This window comes from Aethalodelphis obliquidens, unplaced genomic scaffold (genome assembly GCF_003676395.1).
Source record: "Aethalodelphis obliquidens isolate GAN/ISIS:26980383/991018 unplaced genomic scaffold, ASM367639v1 scaffold48, whole genome shotgun sequence".
Lineage (NCBI taxonomy): Eukaryota > Metazoa > Chordata > Mammalia > Artiodactyla > Delphinidae > Aethalodelphis > Aethalodelphis obliquidens.
Genome location: NW_020837992.1, coordinates 13384833 through 13403584, shown reverse-complemented (window position 1 = coordinate 13403584; position 18752 = coordinate 13384833). Strand labels below are relative to the sequence as shown.

Sequence of the window (18752 nt, the reverse complement as noted above, 5' to 3'; positions counted from 1 at the left end):
TTGCACACTATCTCTTAGGGTTGGTATTAATCTCATGTGTTACATATCTAGAGGCACTTTGTATACTGGGTAGGAAAGTGGTCCTAAAGCCATCTTCCCTGGGTTCATATCACTGCTCTATTACTTCCTAGGATTTTGACCTGGAGCAAGTTACTTAAAACCTTTGTCCTCCATTTTCTCAAAAATGGAGAAGTAAAACTATCCTCTCACAGGATTAATGAGGAAGTAAATTACTATATGTAAAGGAGTTAGGACAATTTAGAACAGTACCTGACAAATAGTATATAAATTATTACTATTGCTGTTGTTTTGTTGTTATTCTTACTGATTTATATTTCAGAAAAAAAATTTTTTTTTGCCTTGGTTCTAAATTGTGGAGGTTTACTCTCTTTGGAAACCATACTCTCTGTGTGGACTAACTATAGGATCATTTTTATACTGTTCTTGTTCAGATCCAGCATTACCTTAGATTACTGTGTATTCCATAACTGATCCTGTTGATAATCCCTTTACTACTTTTCCATATTAGTGCCCTTTTTTCCTACTGTTAACAGAACTTCTGGTTCCAGCATTAACTCCTTAATGCCTGGACTATTGTGATAATCTTCTAATAGGTCTCCTTGCCTTTAGGCTCCTTTGACAGTTCCTTAAACTCCTTAAATCATATTTTATGGTTTCATTTCTTTCCTTTGTTCAAAAACATTTATTTTCTCTTATTCCCCTCTGGTTCAAATACAGCCTTTCCAATTTGTCAGACAAGGCTTTTGACTGCTTGGTCCTAACATACCTTTTTAGTCTTACAGTCCTCTAGACTACTTTGTAGTTAAGCCAAATTAATTTTTTTGTGGTTTTCAAAGCAGGCCTTATGTTTTCTTAATTCTGAACCTTGACACAGTATCTTCTTAGAGCTTGGAGTGACCTCTTAATCTCCATGTATTTTTCAAAGTTCTATCCATTTGTCCAATCCCAGTTCAGAAGCCACCTACTACAAACAGACTTTACAGTTTGTTTGTATTGAACCCTTAAGGTTCTTAGCACATGTTGCCTCCCATTATAATTATTTGCAGACATTTTATCTCTGCTCCTAAATTGTGAACTCCATGAGGCAGGATCAAAATCTTATATCCTTGGTGTTCCCGAGATATCTTGCATGTTGCTTTGAACCCAGTACTATTTGATAATAGTAATAAGTGAATAAATAAGTAACATTTATTAAGTAGTTAGTATGTCCTAGTCACTGTACATAGGTAAAGCTCTTTACCTATGTGATCTTATTTAATTCATACAATAACCCTCTCAAGAGATGCTATTGTTACCGAACCAGGCTCATTTGCCTTTCTCATAACGAGCCAAATGCTGAGATGTCAAGGTTTGCAACAGAGAAAGAATTTATTTACGAGGCAGCCAAGTGAGGAGACGGGAGAACAGATTTCAGATCCACCTCCCTGAGGGCTTGGGATATTTATGGGCAAAGCGTATAGGGGGGTCAGAAGTGCAGGGGAAGGTGACTGGAGGTAGGAAAAAGGTGCGGTAACTGCTGCTTTGCTCAGCCGTATCTGAATTACGTGCTTCTTCATGGGATGCATGTTCAGAAAATGGCAGCGTTATCATGCTCTGAAGATAGAGTTTTTGACCCTCTGACGTGGAAAGGTCATTCCCTGGACAAACAAGTCTCTTCTGCGCAGACTCTGATTGGCCCCATTGGTTCCACACAGTTTCAGCCAGTTTTGTTGTCTTATGAGCAGAGGGGTTTTTAACAAGCTGTTCCCTTATCTGCTCTTCTGTAAGACAAGCTCAAGAACTTCTGTTAGTCACCAGTTTCTATTAAACCTATGGGGCATGGTTTCAGGAAGGGTTTTTTAAGCCTGTCGGGGGCAGGCTTTCACTATCACACCCATTTTACACATGGGGAAGTAGGATCACAGGCATTATATCATTCCCCAAGGTCACACAGTTTATACTTGGCAGAATGACGTATTGAAATTGGTCTGATTCTAGAGGGCTCACTTTTTAAATACACTAAACTTTCTGACTGAAAAAATTACTTTAATGTTGGTTATATTCCAGAGGTATTTTTTAGTTGGTTTCATAGAACTTTAGAAAACTTCTAAGTTTAATTTAAAAGAATATTAAATGACTGATCAAAAAAATACAAAATATCTTTGCCTTAGAAGGAAATTTTCCTTCTTTGTTTTTCCAAATTTGTCTTTTCTACCTTTCATTTTTCTGGGAGGAGAATGAGTCCAGTTACCTTGGTTGAAATGAATATCCCAAAAAAGGTTTCCATTGGTAGATGATCTTGTCTCAAGAGACAGATGTTAACAAATGAAACAACTGGGGTAACAAAAGCATGAAAGAAAACTGTATCTGGGTGATATTGCTGACAGTCAGCCCCATGCAATTTGGAAGAGCGGTTAAGACCTGTCTTAAAGCTGGAATAAAAAGTTCCATCCTATGGAATGGTCAGACTAGGTCAAGATTAAGTTAGCATCCATGTACCAACACAGTGGGTTATTCATAGAAAAAAAAAATAGGTAAATTTGTTGTTTTCATGCATTTTAAAATGTGTCATTTGCTTACATTTTTTACTTTGTAATGGATTAGATATGTATTTCAGAAATGCCTTAGAATTTACGATGCATAGTTGGATTGGAAACAGTATTTCTACGATTGAGAAGAGAAAGGAAAACAATGGTTATTTATTTTAGAGGAAGAGTGCACATGGTATCTTAGGTAGTACCAGGGGGGTAATAAAGATACGTGAAACTATCCTTAAGCCCAAGGGGCAAATGTGATGCTAGAAATTTGAGGTAAAAACGCATAAGAAAAAAAAACACATAAGAAAGAAGCCTGGAACACATTGGAAATTAGTAGAGAACAAAGGACAAGGGAGGAAACAGGATGAAAAGATCCAAAACGTTCTTGTTTGAACAGTGCTGGAGTGCTCGTGCCTTTTTAAATTGGCCATGCCTATGTAGCAAGGGTAGATTAGCCCAATTTATTATTACAGATCTGTAAAAGCAGACTGAAGTTGATTTAGCAGAAAGATAGACTGAAAAGTTCCAGAGACTGGCAACACAAATATCTGGAAATTCCCTGGCGGTCCAGTGGTTAGGACTTGGCACTTCCATTGCTGGGGCCTGGGTTCCATCCCCGGTCGGGGAACTAAGATCCTGCCAGTCTCGTGGTTCGGCCAAGTTAAAAAAAAAATCAAGGAAGGAAGGAGTTCCAAAAAAGAAGGAGGAATCTTTAACAGTGTCTTGTTACTACTGAGAGGCCAAAAAAAAAAAAAGGCTGTCTGTTAGATTGAGCAACATAGAAGTCGTTGGTGAATTTGTTGGTGGCAGTTTCATGAGAGTGTGGGGGCAGACGTTAAACATCAGTAGGCCGAGCGGGGGCGGCAGAAGGATGTTGTGAAACTGCGGGAGGTCATGAGGCCAGGGGAAGAGACTGTGTTCCAGATTTCCTTGAGAAAACAGTCAAGTCAGTGTAAATATTTCTTAGATAATATCAATATATGAAAAGATAAAACCATTTATAATAAACATCAGAGTTACAGCAAAGACAGTGATTTTGTAATAACAGTACATGAAGTTATTCTTGACCCCTTCACTGCAATAATTCTAAAGTCTTCTGGTTCCTCAAAAAGACCTTTCTGCTAGGATTTGCCCTCTTATAAATGGAATCATACAGCATTTGTCCTTTTGTGACAGGCTTATTTCACTTAATACAATGTTTTCAAAGTTCATCCATGTTATAGCCTGTTGTAGCCAGAATTTCCTTTTTAAAGCTCAGTAATGTTCCACATATATGCCACATTTTGTTTATCCATTCATCTGTTGGTGGACACTTAGGTTGCTTCTACTCCTTGGCTATTATGAGTAACGCTGCTGGGAACAAAGATGTACCGATATCTCTTTGAGTCCTTGCTTTCAGTTCTTTTGGGTACATACCCAGAAGTTGAACTGCTGGATTATGTGGTAATTCTATTTTTTAATTTTTTTGCGGAACCACATACTGTTTTCCGTAGCAGTTGTACCATCTTACATTCTCACCAACAGTGCACTAGGCTTCCATTTTCTCCACATCCTCATCAGTACCTGTTATTGTCTGTGTTTTTAAAAATAACCATCCTAATGGGTGTGAGGTGGTATCTCCTGATTTGGTTTGCCTTCTTTTTATAAAAAATCTAATGCATTTTAAAAGCTCTTTCAGTGTTGATTAGTTAAATGTATTTGTATTACAAAAGAGGTATTTTATTTTCAATTTTTTTTTCCTCAGATTTATTCTAAATAGAACATTTCTCTAATGTTTTTGATCTATTATCAATGTCTATATATAGTGAGGTGTGCTTATAATAAGGCAGTAATAAAATTGTGTCTCAGCCCCAGCTGGATATATTGAGATCTTACAGCACTAAATGGTGGGAGCACAAGATAACTCAGTCTTCTGTTTCTTTCACTATGAGCTCATATCTTGGCTCTGCCCCTTCCTTGTGATCTAGAGAGGTCTTATTTGCCATGTTACAATGGAAAGATAGTAGGTACCTGGTAGTGAGGTATGATTAATCATCTAGGAAATAACATTCATAAAATATTAGGAGGAAATGTGATTGAGTATTATGCAGATTTAGCTGGCGTATAGTGGGCATAGGACTCACTGAAGACCTAGTTATGAAGATCTAAATTGTGAAAACATCGTTGAGCCCGATAGGGGCCTCAACACTAAGTAGAAGAGAAATGAGTTGGTTTTTCATACTTCTGGCCCCTTTGAGTACATTGTTAGTACTACGCCTGGAACTGGCCTCCAGCAGCACCACCTCGAGTAGTAAGGTTATCTTTTAGCAAGAAGCATAATGCTATGAAGCAAAGCAAAGTAGTTACTTGGCAGCTAACTACTCAATGAATTCTACAGCGGTCTCACGTTATGGGAAGTGGTCCATCTTGCTTCTAACCTTGAGGTCCATGGCTCCTCAAAGCTGAGCCCTCAGTATTTAGGAATGTCAGTTGTATTCATTTGCTAGGGCTGCCATAAGGAAATACCACAGACTTGGGTGGCATAAACAACTGAAATTTGCTTTCTCACAGTTCTGGAGGCTGAAGTCCAAGATCAATGTGCTGGCTGGGTTAGCTTCCTCTGAGGCCTCTCTCCTTGGCTTGCAGATGGCTGCCCTCTTGCTGCCTCTTCGTATAAACATCCTTTTGTGCACGTGCATCCCTGGTGTCTCTGTGTATCAGAGTTCCTCTTATAAGGACACCTCTTATAAGGACAGTCAGGTTGGATTAGGGCTCATCCTGATGGCCTCATTTTAACTTAATCACCTCTTTATAGGCATCTCCAAATATGGTCACATTCTGAGGTACTGGGGATTAGGGCTTTGACATATGAATTTTGGGGGAACACAATTCAGCCCATAACAGTAGCCAAGGCCCAATAATAAGTGCTGGATTTGAGGAAACTGCGAGTGTTGTGATAAAACTCTTGGGATGCATGATGGCTGGCATTTTTCAGAATTTCCTGAATAATGGTATAGGATCCTAGGGTCTTCTGACCTAGCCTCACTAGACCAATCCAGATCCCTTTGCTAAAAAATGTCTCTTTAGTTATGAATGAAGAGCCATCCATCCAGTACTTGACCAGTGTATCACAGAAGAAGATGTGACAGAGGCTTGGATTGTACCTTATTATAGACTCATTAGCTGAGGTAAGAATATGCTGCTTTGTGAACATAGTTAAGATTTTTCTGAAGATGGCTTTTAATTGAACACTAAACCTAGTGAGATGGATTTTTGATATCACCACAAGCTGTCTTTTCGTCAGTCAGAGATTCTAAATATTTTAGAAGGTCATTTCCATGACCTTTCTGGGAATAAATTGTAGTACTGATGTCAGTTCCCATAATTCCTGTGAAGTCACATAAAGATAAAACTGAGGCTAGGAATATGCATGTTCTGTCTGGGTGTGGCCAACACAGCTAAGCAAAGTTCAGTAATATGGCTGCAGCTGATTATCATAGTAACAGCTTTTATTTCTAGGGGTGCTCCTAGATCCTGGTGATGTGAAACAGTATGCTCTCATCTGGTTGGCAGCCAATGGGTAGGGCATAGTTCCTGTGTTTCTCCATGTTCAGATCATATTTTATAGATTATGTTCTGTATTGATAATAATCATGTTTTTGTTAGAGTATGGCTCCACCTTTACCTTAATTGCAATAATTAGGGATTGAAAATGTTATTGGTTACATATTGGCCATCTTCTCTGCCTTTCATTTTTCTGGAATTCCCTTATTGATGTTTACATCAACATCCAAGACTAAAGAGAGAAGATTGTCACCGTTCATATGGATCACATAAAAGTTCACTGCTGGACAGACTTTACAAGGAGATAACAGGTCCCCTAACGGTTTGAACTAAATATTTATTTAGTTCTCAGTTGATAAGCTACAGTGATAATTGGGGGTGTTTTTTTTTTTTTTTAATTTTATTTATTTATTTATTTATTTATTTGTGGCTGTGTTGGGTCTTTGTTGCTGCCTGCTGGCTTTCTCTAGTTGTGGTGAGCGAGGGCTACTCTTCCTTGTGGTGCGCGGGCTTCTCATTGTGGTGGCTTCTCTTTGTTGCAGAGCACGGGCTTCAGTAGTTGTGGCTCACTGGCTTACTTGCTCCGTGGCATGTGGGATCTTCCCGGACCAGGGCGCTGGCTCGAACCCGTGTGCCCTGCATTGGCAGGCGGATTCTTAACCACTGCACCACCAGAGAAGCCCTGGGGGTGTTTTTTAAGATAAGAGGTAGAAGAATAATAATAGCTAACATTTTGTTGAGCCAAGAACTGTTCCAAGTATGTTATACATATTAACTCATTTAATCCTCTTAACAGTCCTGGGAGATAAGTACTGTTATTATCCATGTAATACATGAGAAGCATAGGTGCAGAGGAGTAAAGTAATATACCCGATGCCACTCAGCTGGAAAGTGGTAGAACTATGATTTGAACTCAAGCAGACTGAGTCCAGAGACCATGATCATAATCATTATATCGTTATGCTTAAATGCCAATGTAGAAAATACATTGGCGGAAGAGGCTGGTGACCCTTATAAGAGAATTAGTGGAAAGTGTATGGCTATATGGTGTTTTAACCTTTCTGCAAAATTAACAGAAAGCTGTAGTATTTGCCAGTATGTTCTAATTGTATGTATGTTTATGTGTAGCACACATGTAAGCCGTATAATCTTTTCCTTAATCTAAATGATATTTTCTTTCTGTAGAATTTGCTTTTATAATTAAATTTCAAATGTAGTCATTAAAATTACCTATAAACTCTCCTTGTTCCTACCACCAACTTTATAAAAAAAATCTCCAGTGTTCTGAATAGATCAAATTTTAATTATTAACTGTATCCAAACTAATCCAAAGTTCCTACATTTAATACCTATATCTACAAAATTCTTCGCTCTAAAGGGAAAACAGGAACATAAAATAATTTATTTTGTTTAAGTTGTTTAACTTTATTTTTTGCTTTTTAATTGCATATGGTGTTCTTTTAAAATCTGGGGCTGATGGATATCTTCCACTTGCATAGCTGATTTCACCAAATTAACTATAGAAAACATATGATTTTAATTTTACTTGTAATAAAGGACCCCCAAAAATGTACTCTAAGATCCAATAACATTTTCCTGATGAGCATATCCTATTGTTAATTTGATAAATTTTCACCCAGTTTATCAGTAATACAACTTAAATTCATCATCAGCAAAATTCAGTTTGCATGTCACTGTATTAAAATAAGAGGAACATGGATGGAGCTAGAGATTATCATACTAAGTGAAGTAAGTCAGACAGAGAACGACAAATACCATATGATATCACTTATATGTGGAATCTAAAGTATGATACAAATGAACTTATTTACAAAACAGAAACAGACTCACAGACATAAAAAACAAACTTACGGTTATTAAAGGGGTGGGGGAGGGATAAGTTAGGAGTTTGGGGGTAGCAGATACAAACTACTATTTTTAAAAAAAGGAAGGAGAAAAAGGACAGAACTCTAGGGTCAGAATGATCTGAAGTTGAATCCTATTTCCATCCACTTACTATCTCTGTCACCTAGATATGTTAATTAACCTTTTTTGTATTTGTTTCCTAATCTATAAAATGGAGTTTATAATAATTGCTTTATTAAATTGCAGAAATTAAAGGAGACAGCATTTGTTCCATCCCTGGCACTTGGTAGATGCTGAATAACTATTGTCCTCAATAAAGATGTAATAGTTGATTCATAGTAAAATTTAAGCTCTGAGTCAGTTCTTAGCTTTGGAGAATGTACAATGAGTTTTTAAAATAATGTTGTAAACAAACATTTTTACTTCATGTAATTATGTATTTTTTTTTTTTTTTTTTTTGCGGTATGCGGGCCTCTCACTGCCGCGGCCTCTCCCGTCGCGGAGCACAGGCTCCGGACGCGCAGGCCCAGCGGCCATGGCTCACGGGCCCAGCCGCTCCATGGCATGTGGGATCCTCCCGGACCAGGGCACGAACCTGTGTCCCCTGCATCGGCAGGTGGACTGTCAACCACTGCGCCACCAGGGGAGCCCCTAATTATGTATTTTTTAAAAATAAATTTATTTATTTCATTTATTTTATTTTTGGCTGTGTTGGGTGTTCGTTGCTGCGTGCGGGCTTTCTCTGGTTGCGGCGCGCGGGCTTCACATTGAGGTGGCTTCTCTTGTTGCGGAGCACAGGCTCTAGGCACACGGGCTTCAGTAGTTGTGGCTCGTGGGCTCCAGAGCACAGGCTCAGTAGTTGTGGCACACGGCCTTAGCTGCTGCATGGCATGTGGGATTTTCCCGGACCAGGGCTCGAACCTGTGTCCCCTGCCCTGGCAGGCGGATTCTTAACCACTGTGCCACCAGGGAAGCCCTAATTACATATTTTTAATCTAACTTCTTTATTGTAGTAAAATACACGTAAAATAAATTTACCGTTGTTACCATTTTTAAGTGTTCTTAAAAATGTATTAATGGGGTATTAAATACATTCATAATGTTGTGCAACTGTCACCGCCATCCATATCCATAACTCTTTTCATCTTGTATAACTGAAACTCTATTCCCATTAAATAGTAACTCCTCATTTCCGCTTCCTCCCCAGCCCCTGGTAGCCACCATTCTGCCTATCTATAATTTTGACTACTACAGGTATATACACAAAAGAATTGAAAATAAAATCTTGTTTCTGTGCAAAGGGCTTGCTGCCCAATTCGCATACAAGCCAGTACTAGGACACCAGCTTTTGAGAAGAGGAAAGACTTTATTGTAAGGTTGACTGGCAAGGAAACAAGGAGGCACGGCTCTCAAATCTGTCTCATCAATCTGGGGTTTGGTCAAACTTTCATGAGTTAGGGGAAGAGGGTTGGTTTGAGCCCTGGTGGGGCAGGTTTCCATTGGAGGGCTTTGGAACTTGGCCATTTATGGTAAGGTTAGGTAAAGGGGCTTCAGCACTGGATCTTCCTGAACAATGGACCCTTCACTTCTGAAAGGGTTCTGGTCACATCTGGTCCTTTGGTTCTGTGGAGGGGAGAAACTTTGGTTCCAGGTGTTATTTGAGGTCAAAATTTTCTCTTCTGCGTGTGCTTCGGCTGCATGACTTGTGGTTTTGTTTTGTTGTCTCTGAAAAACAACTCAGTATCTTGTTAGATACAGGACAGGGCCAGTTTGGGCTGGTTCTGCAATTATAGTGTCAAAGAGGTATTTACATACCTATGTTCATAGCAGCATTATTCACAGTAAGTAAAACATGAAAGTAACTCGTGTCTGTCAGCAGATGAATAAATAAGCAAAATGCGGTATATGGATAACAGTGGAATATTATTCATCCTTTAAAAGGAAGGAAATTCTGACATATGCTACAACATGGATGAACCCTGAGGACAGTATGCTAAGTAAAATAAGTCATATAATTAGTTTTTAAACTTATTTTTAATTTTCTTCAAGCATGAAAAACTATTTAAAATATTATATTAATGTGAAACTGCCTTGCCAGCAGGGAACATAATTTATTCAGTTCTGTGGGTTGTAAGTTAAGATTTATAAATATCCAAGAATATGCTCTCTCTCCTTTTGAATTTCTAGAATTAGATATTAAACTTGAATATTCTAGACTTATTTCCCCACTCCTGAGTCTGATGCTTTATTGCTCCTATATAGGAGAAAAGTTTTATTTGAATTTTTAAAATCCTTATTTAAAAATTAGTCCATTTTAATGCATTATTTGACTTTTTAATTTTAGTCAGATTAACTTTCGTTTCTTTTTAAAATTTTTGAGTAGCATAGTCTTTTTCTTGATGAGATACATTGATATTTGTCTAATATTGATAAGATGGAAATGAAATTTGTTTAACTCAGATTAACTTGTTGCTTACTTAATGTTAATTGCTCGTAAATAAATAGAAAACTCAAAGTGCTTATGTGGTTAAGAGTCAGGACTTGTTGGTTCTGCTACTGACTTCCTTTGTGGTTTTGAAAAAGATATAACAACTACAAAGATTTAGTGTTTGAACATACACAGAATAGTTTGCCAGAAGCATTTGATACAAGGCAAATTAACGAGGTTGTTTTTGCTTACATATGAAATTTTTAAAAGATTTTAAAGAACTTTATTTCATTTGATTTCATAAAATCATTTAAGGCAAGAAGATGTGCGGGTTATCCTTTTTTATTAGTGGAAAAAGCATGGACTCCAGAGTCAAACCAATAGAGATTTAGGTACCTACCACCACTCTGTAATCTTGGGCAAGTTTTTTACAACCTTGAGCCTTGGTTTCTACATCTGAAAACTGGTTTTCATAGCACCTAATATTTATTGACATGTGCCAGGCATTGTGCTAATAAACATTTTGGTATTTTAGATATATTGTTTTATTTACTTCATATAATAACCTTATTCAGTAAATACTACTTTCTCCTCATTTCACAGGTGAGGAGCTGGGGTACAGAAAAGTAGGTAACTTGATCAACTTGGTTTGTAAATAATCTGCGAGCAGCAGATTAAATCCTACTTCAGTCTATTTCCTAATTCTGATTCCAAAATTCTAAAGTGAAATTTCAAGATTATAACAACTTGAAGATAGGCAACCATGTCTTTTTTCTTTTATATTCCATAGCTCTTAGTATCATATACATTTGAGAGAATAGTATGCATTTGATATATACTTATTGATTGTTATGAATTTCTCTTGAAAAACAGATGTGGATATATTTATAAATTAAAAAATGGCCATTTTCTCTAAGGGCTAATCCTTTCTATTATTCTTTTTAAAAGTTGCCATTGAAGGGTAATTTTAGGACTTTCATTCTAAGAGTCTTTTGTCTTTGTGCTGGTATTTTAAAAAGAAATGAGAAAGCTATAGAGAAGGCTGACCTCTCAAGAATTTTTGTGTGGGGAATTACTAAGGCATGAAAGTTCATAAACTATTTTTCTCCATTTCATTTTTTGTGTATTTTCAACAAGCTGTACTTCTAGTTAGTAAAAGTTGGCAGTTTTTGTTTATACCAGGCCAAATTCCATTCTCATAAACTCAAACTTCATTGGACATAATGAAGTCTAAATTCAACCCTAAATTGAGTGTATTTTAATAAATATTGTCTAGTCTCTTTGGGGCTCAATTTACCTCAAAATATTTTTTTTAATTGGGGTATAGTTGTTTTACAGTGCTGTGTTTCTACTGTACAGTGAATCAAAACATTTTTAAGAGTAGCAAATTTTATAACAAATCCTATAATGTGTATCCTTGTTTTAAAAAATAACATGTACAATTTTATTCTGATTATAATAGTATATATTTGTGAATGATGCTGACATCCCAATAAGCCTTTTTTCATTAGAATATAATTCTGTGGAAATTTTGTCAAATAATCAAGTATTTAAGTTTGTACAATGTACATCATTGTACATCTCAGTAAATTTATTTATAAAAATCATTGAATTGTTAAAATGAGTGAATAGTAAGACTGTTAAAAAATAAACAGTAAGATTGTTAAAAAATAGTTTTACAGTCTTGAACAGTAAGACTGTTAAAAAAATAAAACCATGCTGGGAGTTTAAAATTTTTTCAGTTTTTGCTAATTGGAAAACTAGGATGATGTAATTGTTTTCTTTATTTCGTACTATGGCTATGACTTGTTGCTATAGATAAATGACTATTTTACCTAAAACTAGTTTTTCTGCAAAGTATTTCAGTACAGAGAAATGTTAACTTTATTCTCTGGCAAAGAGCGTACTTGGCTTGAAATTTATAAGGCTCTCTTATAAAACATCTTGCTTTATCTATTTTTTTTACCCTCTTTATGGACAGTTTGGATTATTTCCAAAGCTATAAAAAAGAATGGGTGTAAATTATTCTACATTGCTTATAGTTTGTTTACACTAGGTTACAAAGTTGGAACACACTATTTTTCCATTGCTTTTCTAGAAGATTAGTTTAGCTTATCTATATAGCTTTGTTCTCATATTTGAAAACAAATTATTTATGGACTCTCTCCAATGTATTTATCCTCTTGTTTTTTCTTTCTTTTTTTCGGTATTGAGATTGTGTCTTAAAATTACTTGTTGGGAGAATAATTTTTTCTATGAAACATTTTTAGGCAGATTTTTTTTGGCTGCACCGTGAGGCATGCAGGATCTCAGCTCCCCAACCAGGGATCAAACCCGTGCCCTTTGCATTGGGAGCACAGAGTCTTAACCACTGGACCTCCAGGGAAGACCCATAGGCAGATATTTGTTTGTTCTTAAAGATATTCTGTATGTGTCTCCTCCAAAAGAGTATGACCCATTTAAAAATTCGACTATATCCTGAGAAATTATTTATAAAAGCTCTCCCACAAGTCTGATGAGGGCCAACTTGTTTAAAGATCTAATTAAGTTTATTGAGATCAGTTAACTCTAATGTCTGACAGCATCAAGCATTGGCAAGGATGTGAGAACCTAGAGACACTGTTGTAATTAAAAGAACTTGGAATTTAAGAATTAATTGGGGTGGATTGATTTCTCATAAGTTAAATCATCATGAACTTATTCTGTGGCTTGAAAGTATTAGGCATTAGATGGTAATAGTTGTTGTTGTTACTATTTTATATATACATATATATAGTACTTGCTGTATATCAGACACTGTTGTAAAGACTTTACAGTAACTTGTTTAATTGTCACTATAATCCTATGAAGTAAAGACTGTCACCATCCTCATTTAGCAGATAAGGAAAATAAGTCGCACAGAACTCACTCAAGAACACAGAACCCAGGCAGACATTGCTCTTAACCACTTTACCATAATGAAAGGACTGCTTTCCTTTTCTTTCCCTTTTTTCAAAAGAAAAAAAATTCATCTTGAAAGAATTAAAAAAATACTTAGTATAAGAAAATGAGAATTAATACTTTACCGCTAGAGGGAGAAACATGGTCTTCCATTTCCTTCTTTTTATTTCTTGTTTCCATTTTATGTTTTTATGTTACTTTATTTATTTATTTTTTCGCGGTACTCAGGCCGGGCCTCTCACTGTTGTGGCCTCTCCCGGTGCAGAGCACAGGCTCTGGATGCGCAGTCTCAGCAGCCATGGCTCACGGGCCCAGCCGCTCCGCGGCATGTGGGATCTTACCGGACCGGGGCACGCACCCGTGTCCCCTGCATCGTCAGGCGGACTCTCAACTACTGCGCCACCAGGGAAGCCCTGTTTTTATGTTATTTTTATGAGTCAGTGTTACTTCTAACAACTGACATAGTCTGATTACTAACGCTTTTTCATCAACTGCTATGCTGTTAGTTCAAACAGTATTATTTGAATTTAGTCACAGAATCTTTATTAGGATTTTTTTTTATGTGTTTGATAGTTTATATCAGTTGTCCACTTGGATTGGTTGCACATTTTTGTGGAAAATCTTTAAGCTTTATCTGCAGCTTAAAAGATAAGGAGTGTAAAGGTACTTCACATTTCTACCTACCTTTTGAAAAATATATATCATTGTAACTCAAAATGTGAACTATAATTTCATGTTAGAATGCTAATGGTTGTTGATTAACTGATGATGTAAATATTAAGTAAACAAAAATCTTTTAATAATTTGATATCAATTGATAATCGATATTTGTTGAAGTAAGCTCATGGTTTTATAACTGTAATTGATAAATAAAGCCCCCAAAAGATTGTAAACATTTTAATAAGCTTGTTATACAATAAGGTATCTCTCACAGTATGAATATGTACTGGGAGAAAAGTTCAAGGTATTGTTTTTTCTTAAATCATTCATTCTTCCTCCTTTGTTTTTATTTTATTTTTTAGGATTTTGGCACCCAGTAGTAATTATCAAGATGTTGAGACCCTCTATAACTTCCTAATCAAGTATGAGGTAGGAGAAATATTTTTAAATGTTTATCATATTTCCGTTATAATCAAGCTTTAATATAAACAAACATAGGTGTTCTAAAATGTAATCAAATGCTATTTAATTGATATTTGCTTTAAATTCTTGAATGCCACAGAAGTTTGCCAGTGCCAGTCAGTTTTTTTCTTTTTTTCATTCTCTAAGTAAAAACATACAGTAGAGACCTATAATAATACACTTTATCCAACACAGAATTGTTTCTCATCAGGGGTGCTGTTGGCATTTTGGACAGGTCATTTCTTCATTGTGTGGAACGTTGCAGGATGCTTTAACATCTCTGCTCCTCAGATACTAAATGCCAGTAGCTCCCCCAGTCAGTGTGACAAGCAAAAATATCTTCCCACCGCACCCCACTCACTCAGATGGCCCCTAGGGAGGAAGAACCACCTCCGGTTGAGAACTACTGATTGCTGAAAAAGAAAGCTATAATTTAGTTTCCTCCATAGCAGCAGTATAGACCTTGGAATTAAAGTTCTGGTGAGGCTCCACTGTATTTTGTAAATTAATCTGCATGCTTTTCTTATCCTTGTTGATCCAAGGAAAGTAGTCTGTTGATCTTCAGTTTTTGTTTGCCTAAAGTTCTTTACCCATGTGCCCATATATTCTTTCTTTTTAAGTGTGTGTGTGTTTAATTTTTAAAATACTCTAAATAAAGGAATATGACATATTTTCAGGTGTCACTTTTCTTATGGAGTCAAACTTCTTTAAATATATTTCTTCACTTTTATTCCTGGTTAGCTCTTTATTTAACTTTTATTATGCCACATCTTACATTAAGAACCTAGTGACTAAGAACACAGACTCTGAAGTCAAACTACTCATGTTCAAATGTTGCCGCCTATTAACTGTATGATCTTAGACGAGTTATTTAATTCTCTTTGCCTCAGTTGCTTCATCTGTAAAATGGGAATAACATAATTAGATAAATTACAGCTATTCTTTAAAGACTAAATAACTTAATATATATAAAGTGCTCCAAACAGTACCAAGCACAGAGTAAGTGTTCAATAAGTGTTACTTATTTTATTTAAGGAAAGAGTGGTTGTTTACATGTACTTTTTTAAAGTTACATGTACTTTTTAAATCATCTCTTTTGAGATGATTCAGTGAAATAATTATTTCATTATACTTTCTGAATTTCAAATTCAATAAAAATATATTTGTAGAAACAATGGGGACAATTTTCAAATCACATATCCTTGAAAAATCTGATATATAGGTCTTCTTTGGATTTAGTGCTTTCTGTTGCTGAGAGCATTAGGAGAAAATACCCAACTTGCTATTTATAAGAATATGTGGATCTGAGTCCCAGATTTTGAAAGTATTTCTCTTAGCAGAACTTCCTCCCCAGTACCAGTTACTACATTGGATATATTTGTCTCACATCATAAACAGTGATACAACGATTTAAATTTTTTAAGATGTTTGGCTATTTTTATACTTAACCTTTGCCTTCTGATCTTGATTTTTTAAGAATTAAAAATAATATAGTCATTTCTGATATTTGGCATTCACTGTAAATAGTACAGCTAAGAATTAACGACACCAATTCCATAATCCATTTACAATCACAACTCTAACGTTTACTGATGAGGAGGCATCTTTTAGCTCTTTGTTTTCTGGGAATTATTAAATGATATTTAAGAGCGTAATTTAAAATGTCCCAATATGAGTAATTTAAAATGTCTTGTATCAGAATTAATGAATAGAATGAAATGGTATATTTCAGGCTAGAACCTGTGATGTATGTCATGAATTTGTGTTTCAGTTTTCCTTTATTAGTAGTAGATTAACTGCCTACTTTATAAGTCATCTGCTGTAACCTGGAGCCACATCACACTTACACTCCAGCCACGTTCTGGGATAAGTGTCTAAATGTACGTGGATGATTGTTTTTTAAAGTAAAGATAAATCTAAATACTTTTTGCTAAAAATCTACTAATGGCTTCAAAAACTATTTTGTATTCATATTATATCAGGTTCAAAATCAGTTCTTCAGCTGATTTTTCTTAGCAGTTGATAGAGAATAGATTATTCCATTCATCTTCTGATCAAAGATCTGCAGTGTTGATTGTTGAAATTTGCTGGCCTAAGTTTGGATACATTATAGGTCCTAGCATGTTGGGGCAGTAGTGAAAATATCAAAGGCCCTTGAGACCAGGGCAGAATATGTAAAGAAATAGGAATTGGACTGGTCGATAAGTTAACTCTAAATGTATATTTTAGAACATTTTTGGAAGATTATTTTAATAAAAATTATAAAGTACTTAATCATGATCAATTATACACCAATTTCATAAATCATTAAATATAATAGTAAATATTATGTATAATTAAATAACATTAAATTATATATAAATATATAATCCTAATTTTAAGTGAAAATTTAGGATTATATACATTTCAACTGTTATATTTAAAAACTATGTGTTTTTAACCTTCAGTGAATGGAACATTTTCTATACAAATATGGTGACCTTATGAAAATACTGAGGAAGCTCGTAGAACTTTTGCAAATAAGCAAAACCCTAAAATCCATAGAAAACTTTCATGATATAAATCTTTAAAGTAGTGTTAATTAAATCTGGGTAGGAGCATTTTTCCTCATCAAAAAACTGCATACGGGGCTTCCCTGGTAGCACAGTGGTTGAGAGTCCGCCTGCCGATGCAGGGGACACGGGTTCGTGCCCCGATCCGGGAAGATCCCACATGCCGCGGAGTGGCTAGGCCCGTGAGCCATGGCCGCTGAGCCTGTGCGTCCGGAACCTGTGCTCCGCAATGGGAGAGGCCACAACAGTGAGAGGCCTGCGTACAGCAAAAAAAAACAAAAACAAAAACAAAAAAACCCTGCATACGGCTAATAATAGCTTGAGTATTTTTAAAAGTAAATTGAATAGAAGATAGTCTCATTTAGTTTCCCTTCACTAATACAGAATCTCTAAAAACTTAGACACTGGGTTATATCTTGAGTAATCTGATAAAAAGAATTTCCTTCTGCAAATTTCCAGATTGTTCCTTGCAACTTAAGTACAATACTGTCTAAATCAGTGGTAAGTCGCAAGAAATACAGGATTCCTTCAGTGTGTTCTCCACGTGTGCCACAACAAGTTTTTGTATGATGAAGGACTTTTATATTTTTATAGTGTTGTAAATTGTCTCTGAATTGTAATATTTATAAACTTAAACATATTAGTTTAAATACTTAGACCTCAGTAGTCTGAAAAACACATTTCTTCAGAAAATGTCTATAAATCAGGCTTTTTCCTAAACAGGTAGATCTTTCCACACAGTTTATAACCTTAGTGTTTAAATGAAAGTTATTCAGTAATAACTTTCAGAAGTGTCAATCATAGTATTCAAATGTTGTTACAGTTGAATATTTAACTTTTTCTTTCAGCTTGAATTATTTCTATTCATGAAATAAGAGCTGGCTGATTCTGCTTACAGTAGTCTACCTATGGAACCCCAGATCTACTCTAGTCTTTTAAGTACAGCTGTTAAAATTTTTTTTAACAATTTATTTACTTCTCCCAGAAAATAAATATTGAATAAATACATTAGGGCTAGGCTAATTGATGCATGAATCTGTTGATAAGAGCCAGTAGTGGTAGAATTTAGTGTTTCATGTACTACACATTTTTTTCTGTCCGTTTGATGTATAAAATGATCATCTGCTTTTTGAGATTCCCACTAACCTCAGGACCATCTCACTTCTTCTGGTTCTGTGAACAGATTAAGTTGTAACAATAGGACTAATATTTTTACACATAGTTCAGTGTTAGTATTATGGTCACTGATCTTCTAATTGTTATTATTTAGTCCTTTTTATGCAAAAACTAGAAACTTGACATTCTGCTTCCTCAGAATATGGGCCATTCTAATTGTGCTCTCACCACTCATTTGACTTAATATGCATTTTAAATAGCTATATCTTGGTTCTTTTCAGGTAAATAAAAATGTCAAATTTACTGCCCAGGAACTTTATGATTGTGTTTCACAGGCTGAGTATCGGTAAGTCATATCTGTGTGTAGATATATCAGTGTAACACTCTTTTACCATGTATAGCACCACTTGGTGGCGGTGCTGAAGGGTTCTTTTTACGTCTTCACTAAACTATGACATTTTTTTAACCTTTCTAAATATGAAATATACATACATAAGAGCTGTGTGTGTATGTATGTATGCATATAGCAAGTTTAAGTTTGAAAGTGGTTCTCAAGCTTTGGGGCATCAAGGTTCTTTTATATTTTTTAAAAATACTGAACACCCCTAAGAGCTTTTGTTTATGTGGGTCTTATCTATCTAAATTTAC

The 18752-nt window shown here is 35.6% G+C and overlaps 1 protein-coding gene across 7 annotated transcripts in view; it reads left to right on the top strand.

Annotated features, from left to right (window-relative positions):
- Positions 1 to 18752, top strand: part of SWT1 (SWT1 RNA endoribonuclease homolog) — a 91807-nt gene that overhangs the window by 58606 nt on the left and 14449 nt on the right. For 6 of the 7 annotated variants that reach the window (XM_027083011.1, XM_027083012.1, XM_027083015.1 and 3 more), the window contains 2 exons: positions 14337 to 14403; positions 18386 to 18450. In XM_027083011.1, the coding sequence (XP_026938812.1) occupies positions 14337 to 14403; positions 18386 to 18450 (132 nt within the window). Of the gene's footprint in view, positions 1 to 10977; positions 11001 to 14336; positions 14404 to 18385; positions 18451 to 18752 lie in introns of those variants that run through there. The other variant, XM_027083014.1, reaches the window with a different exon arrangement.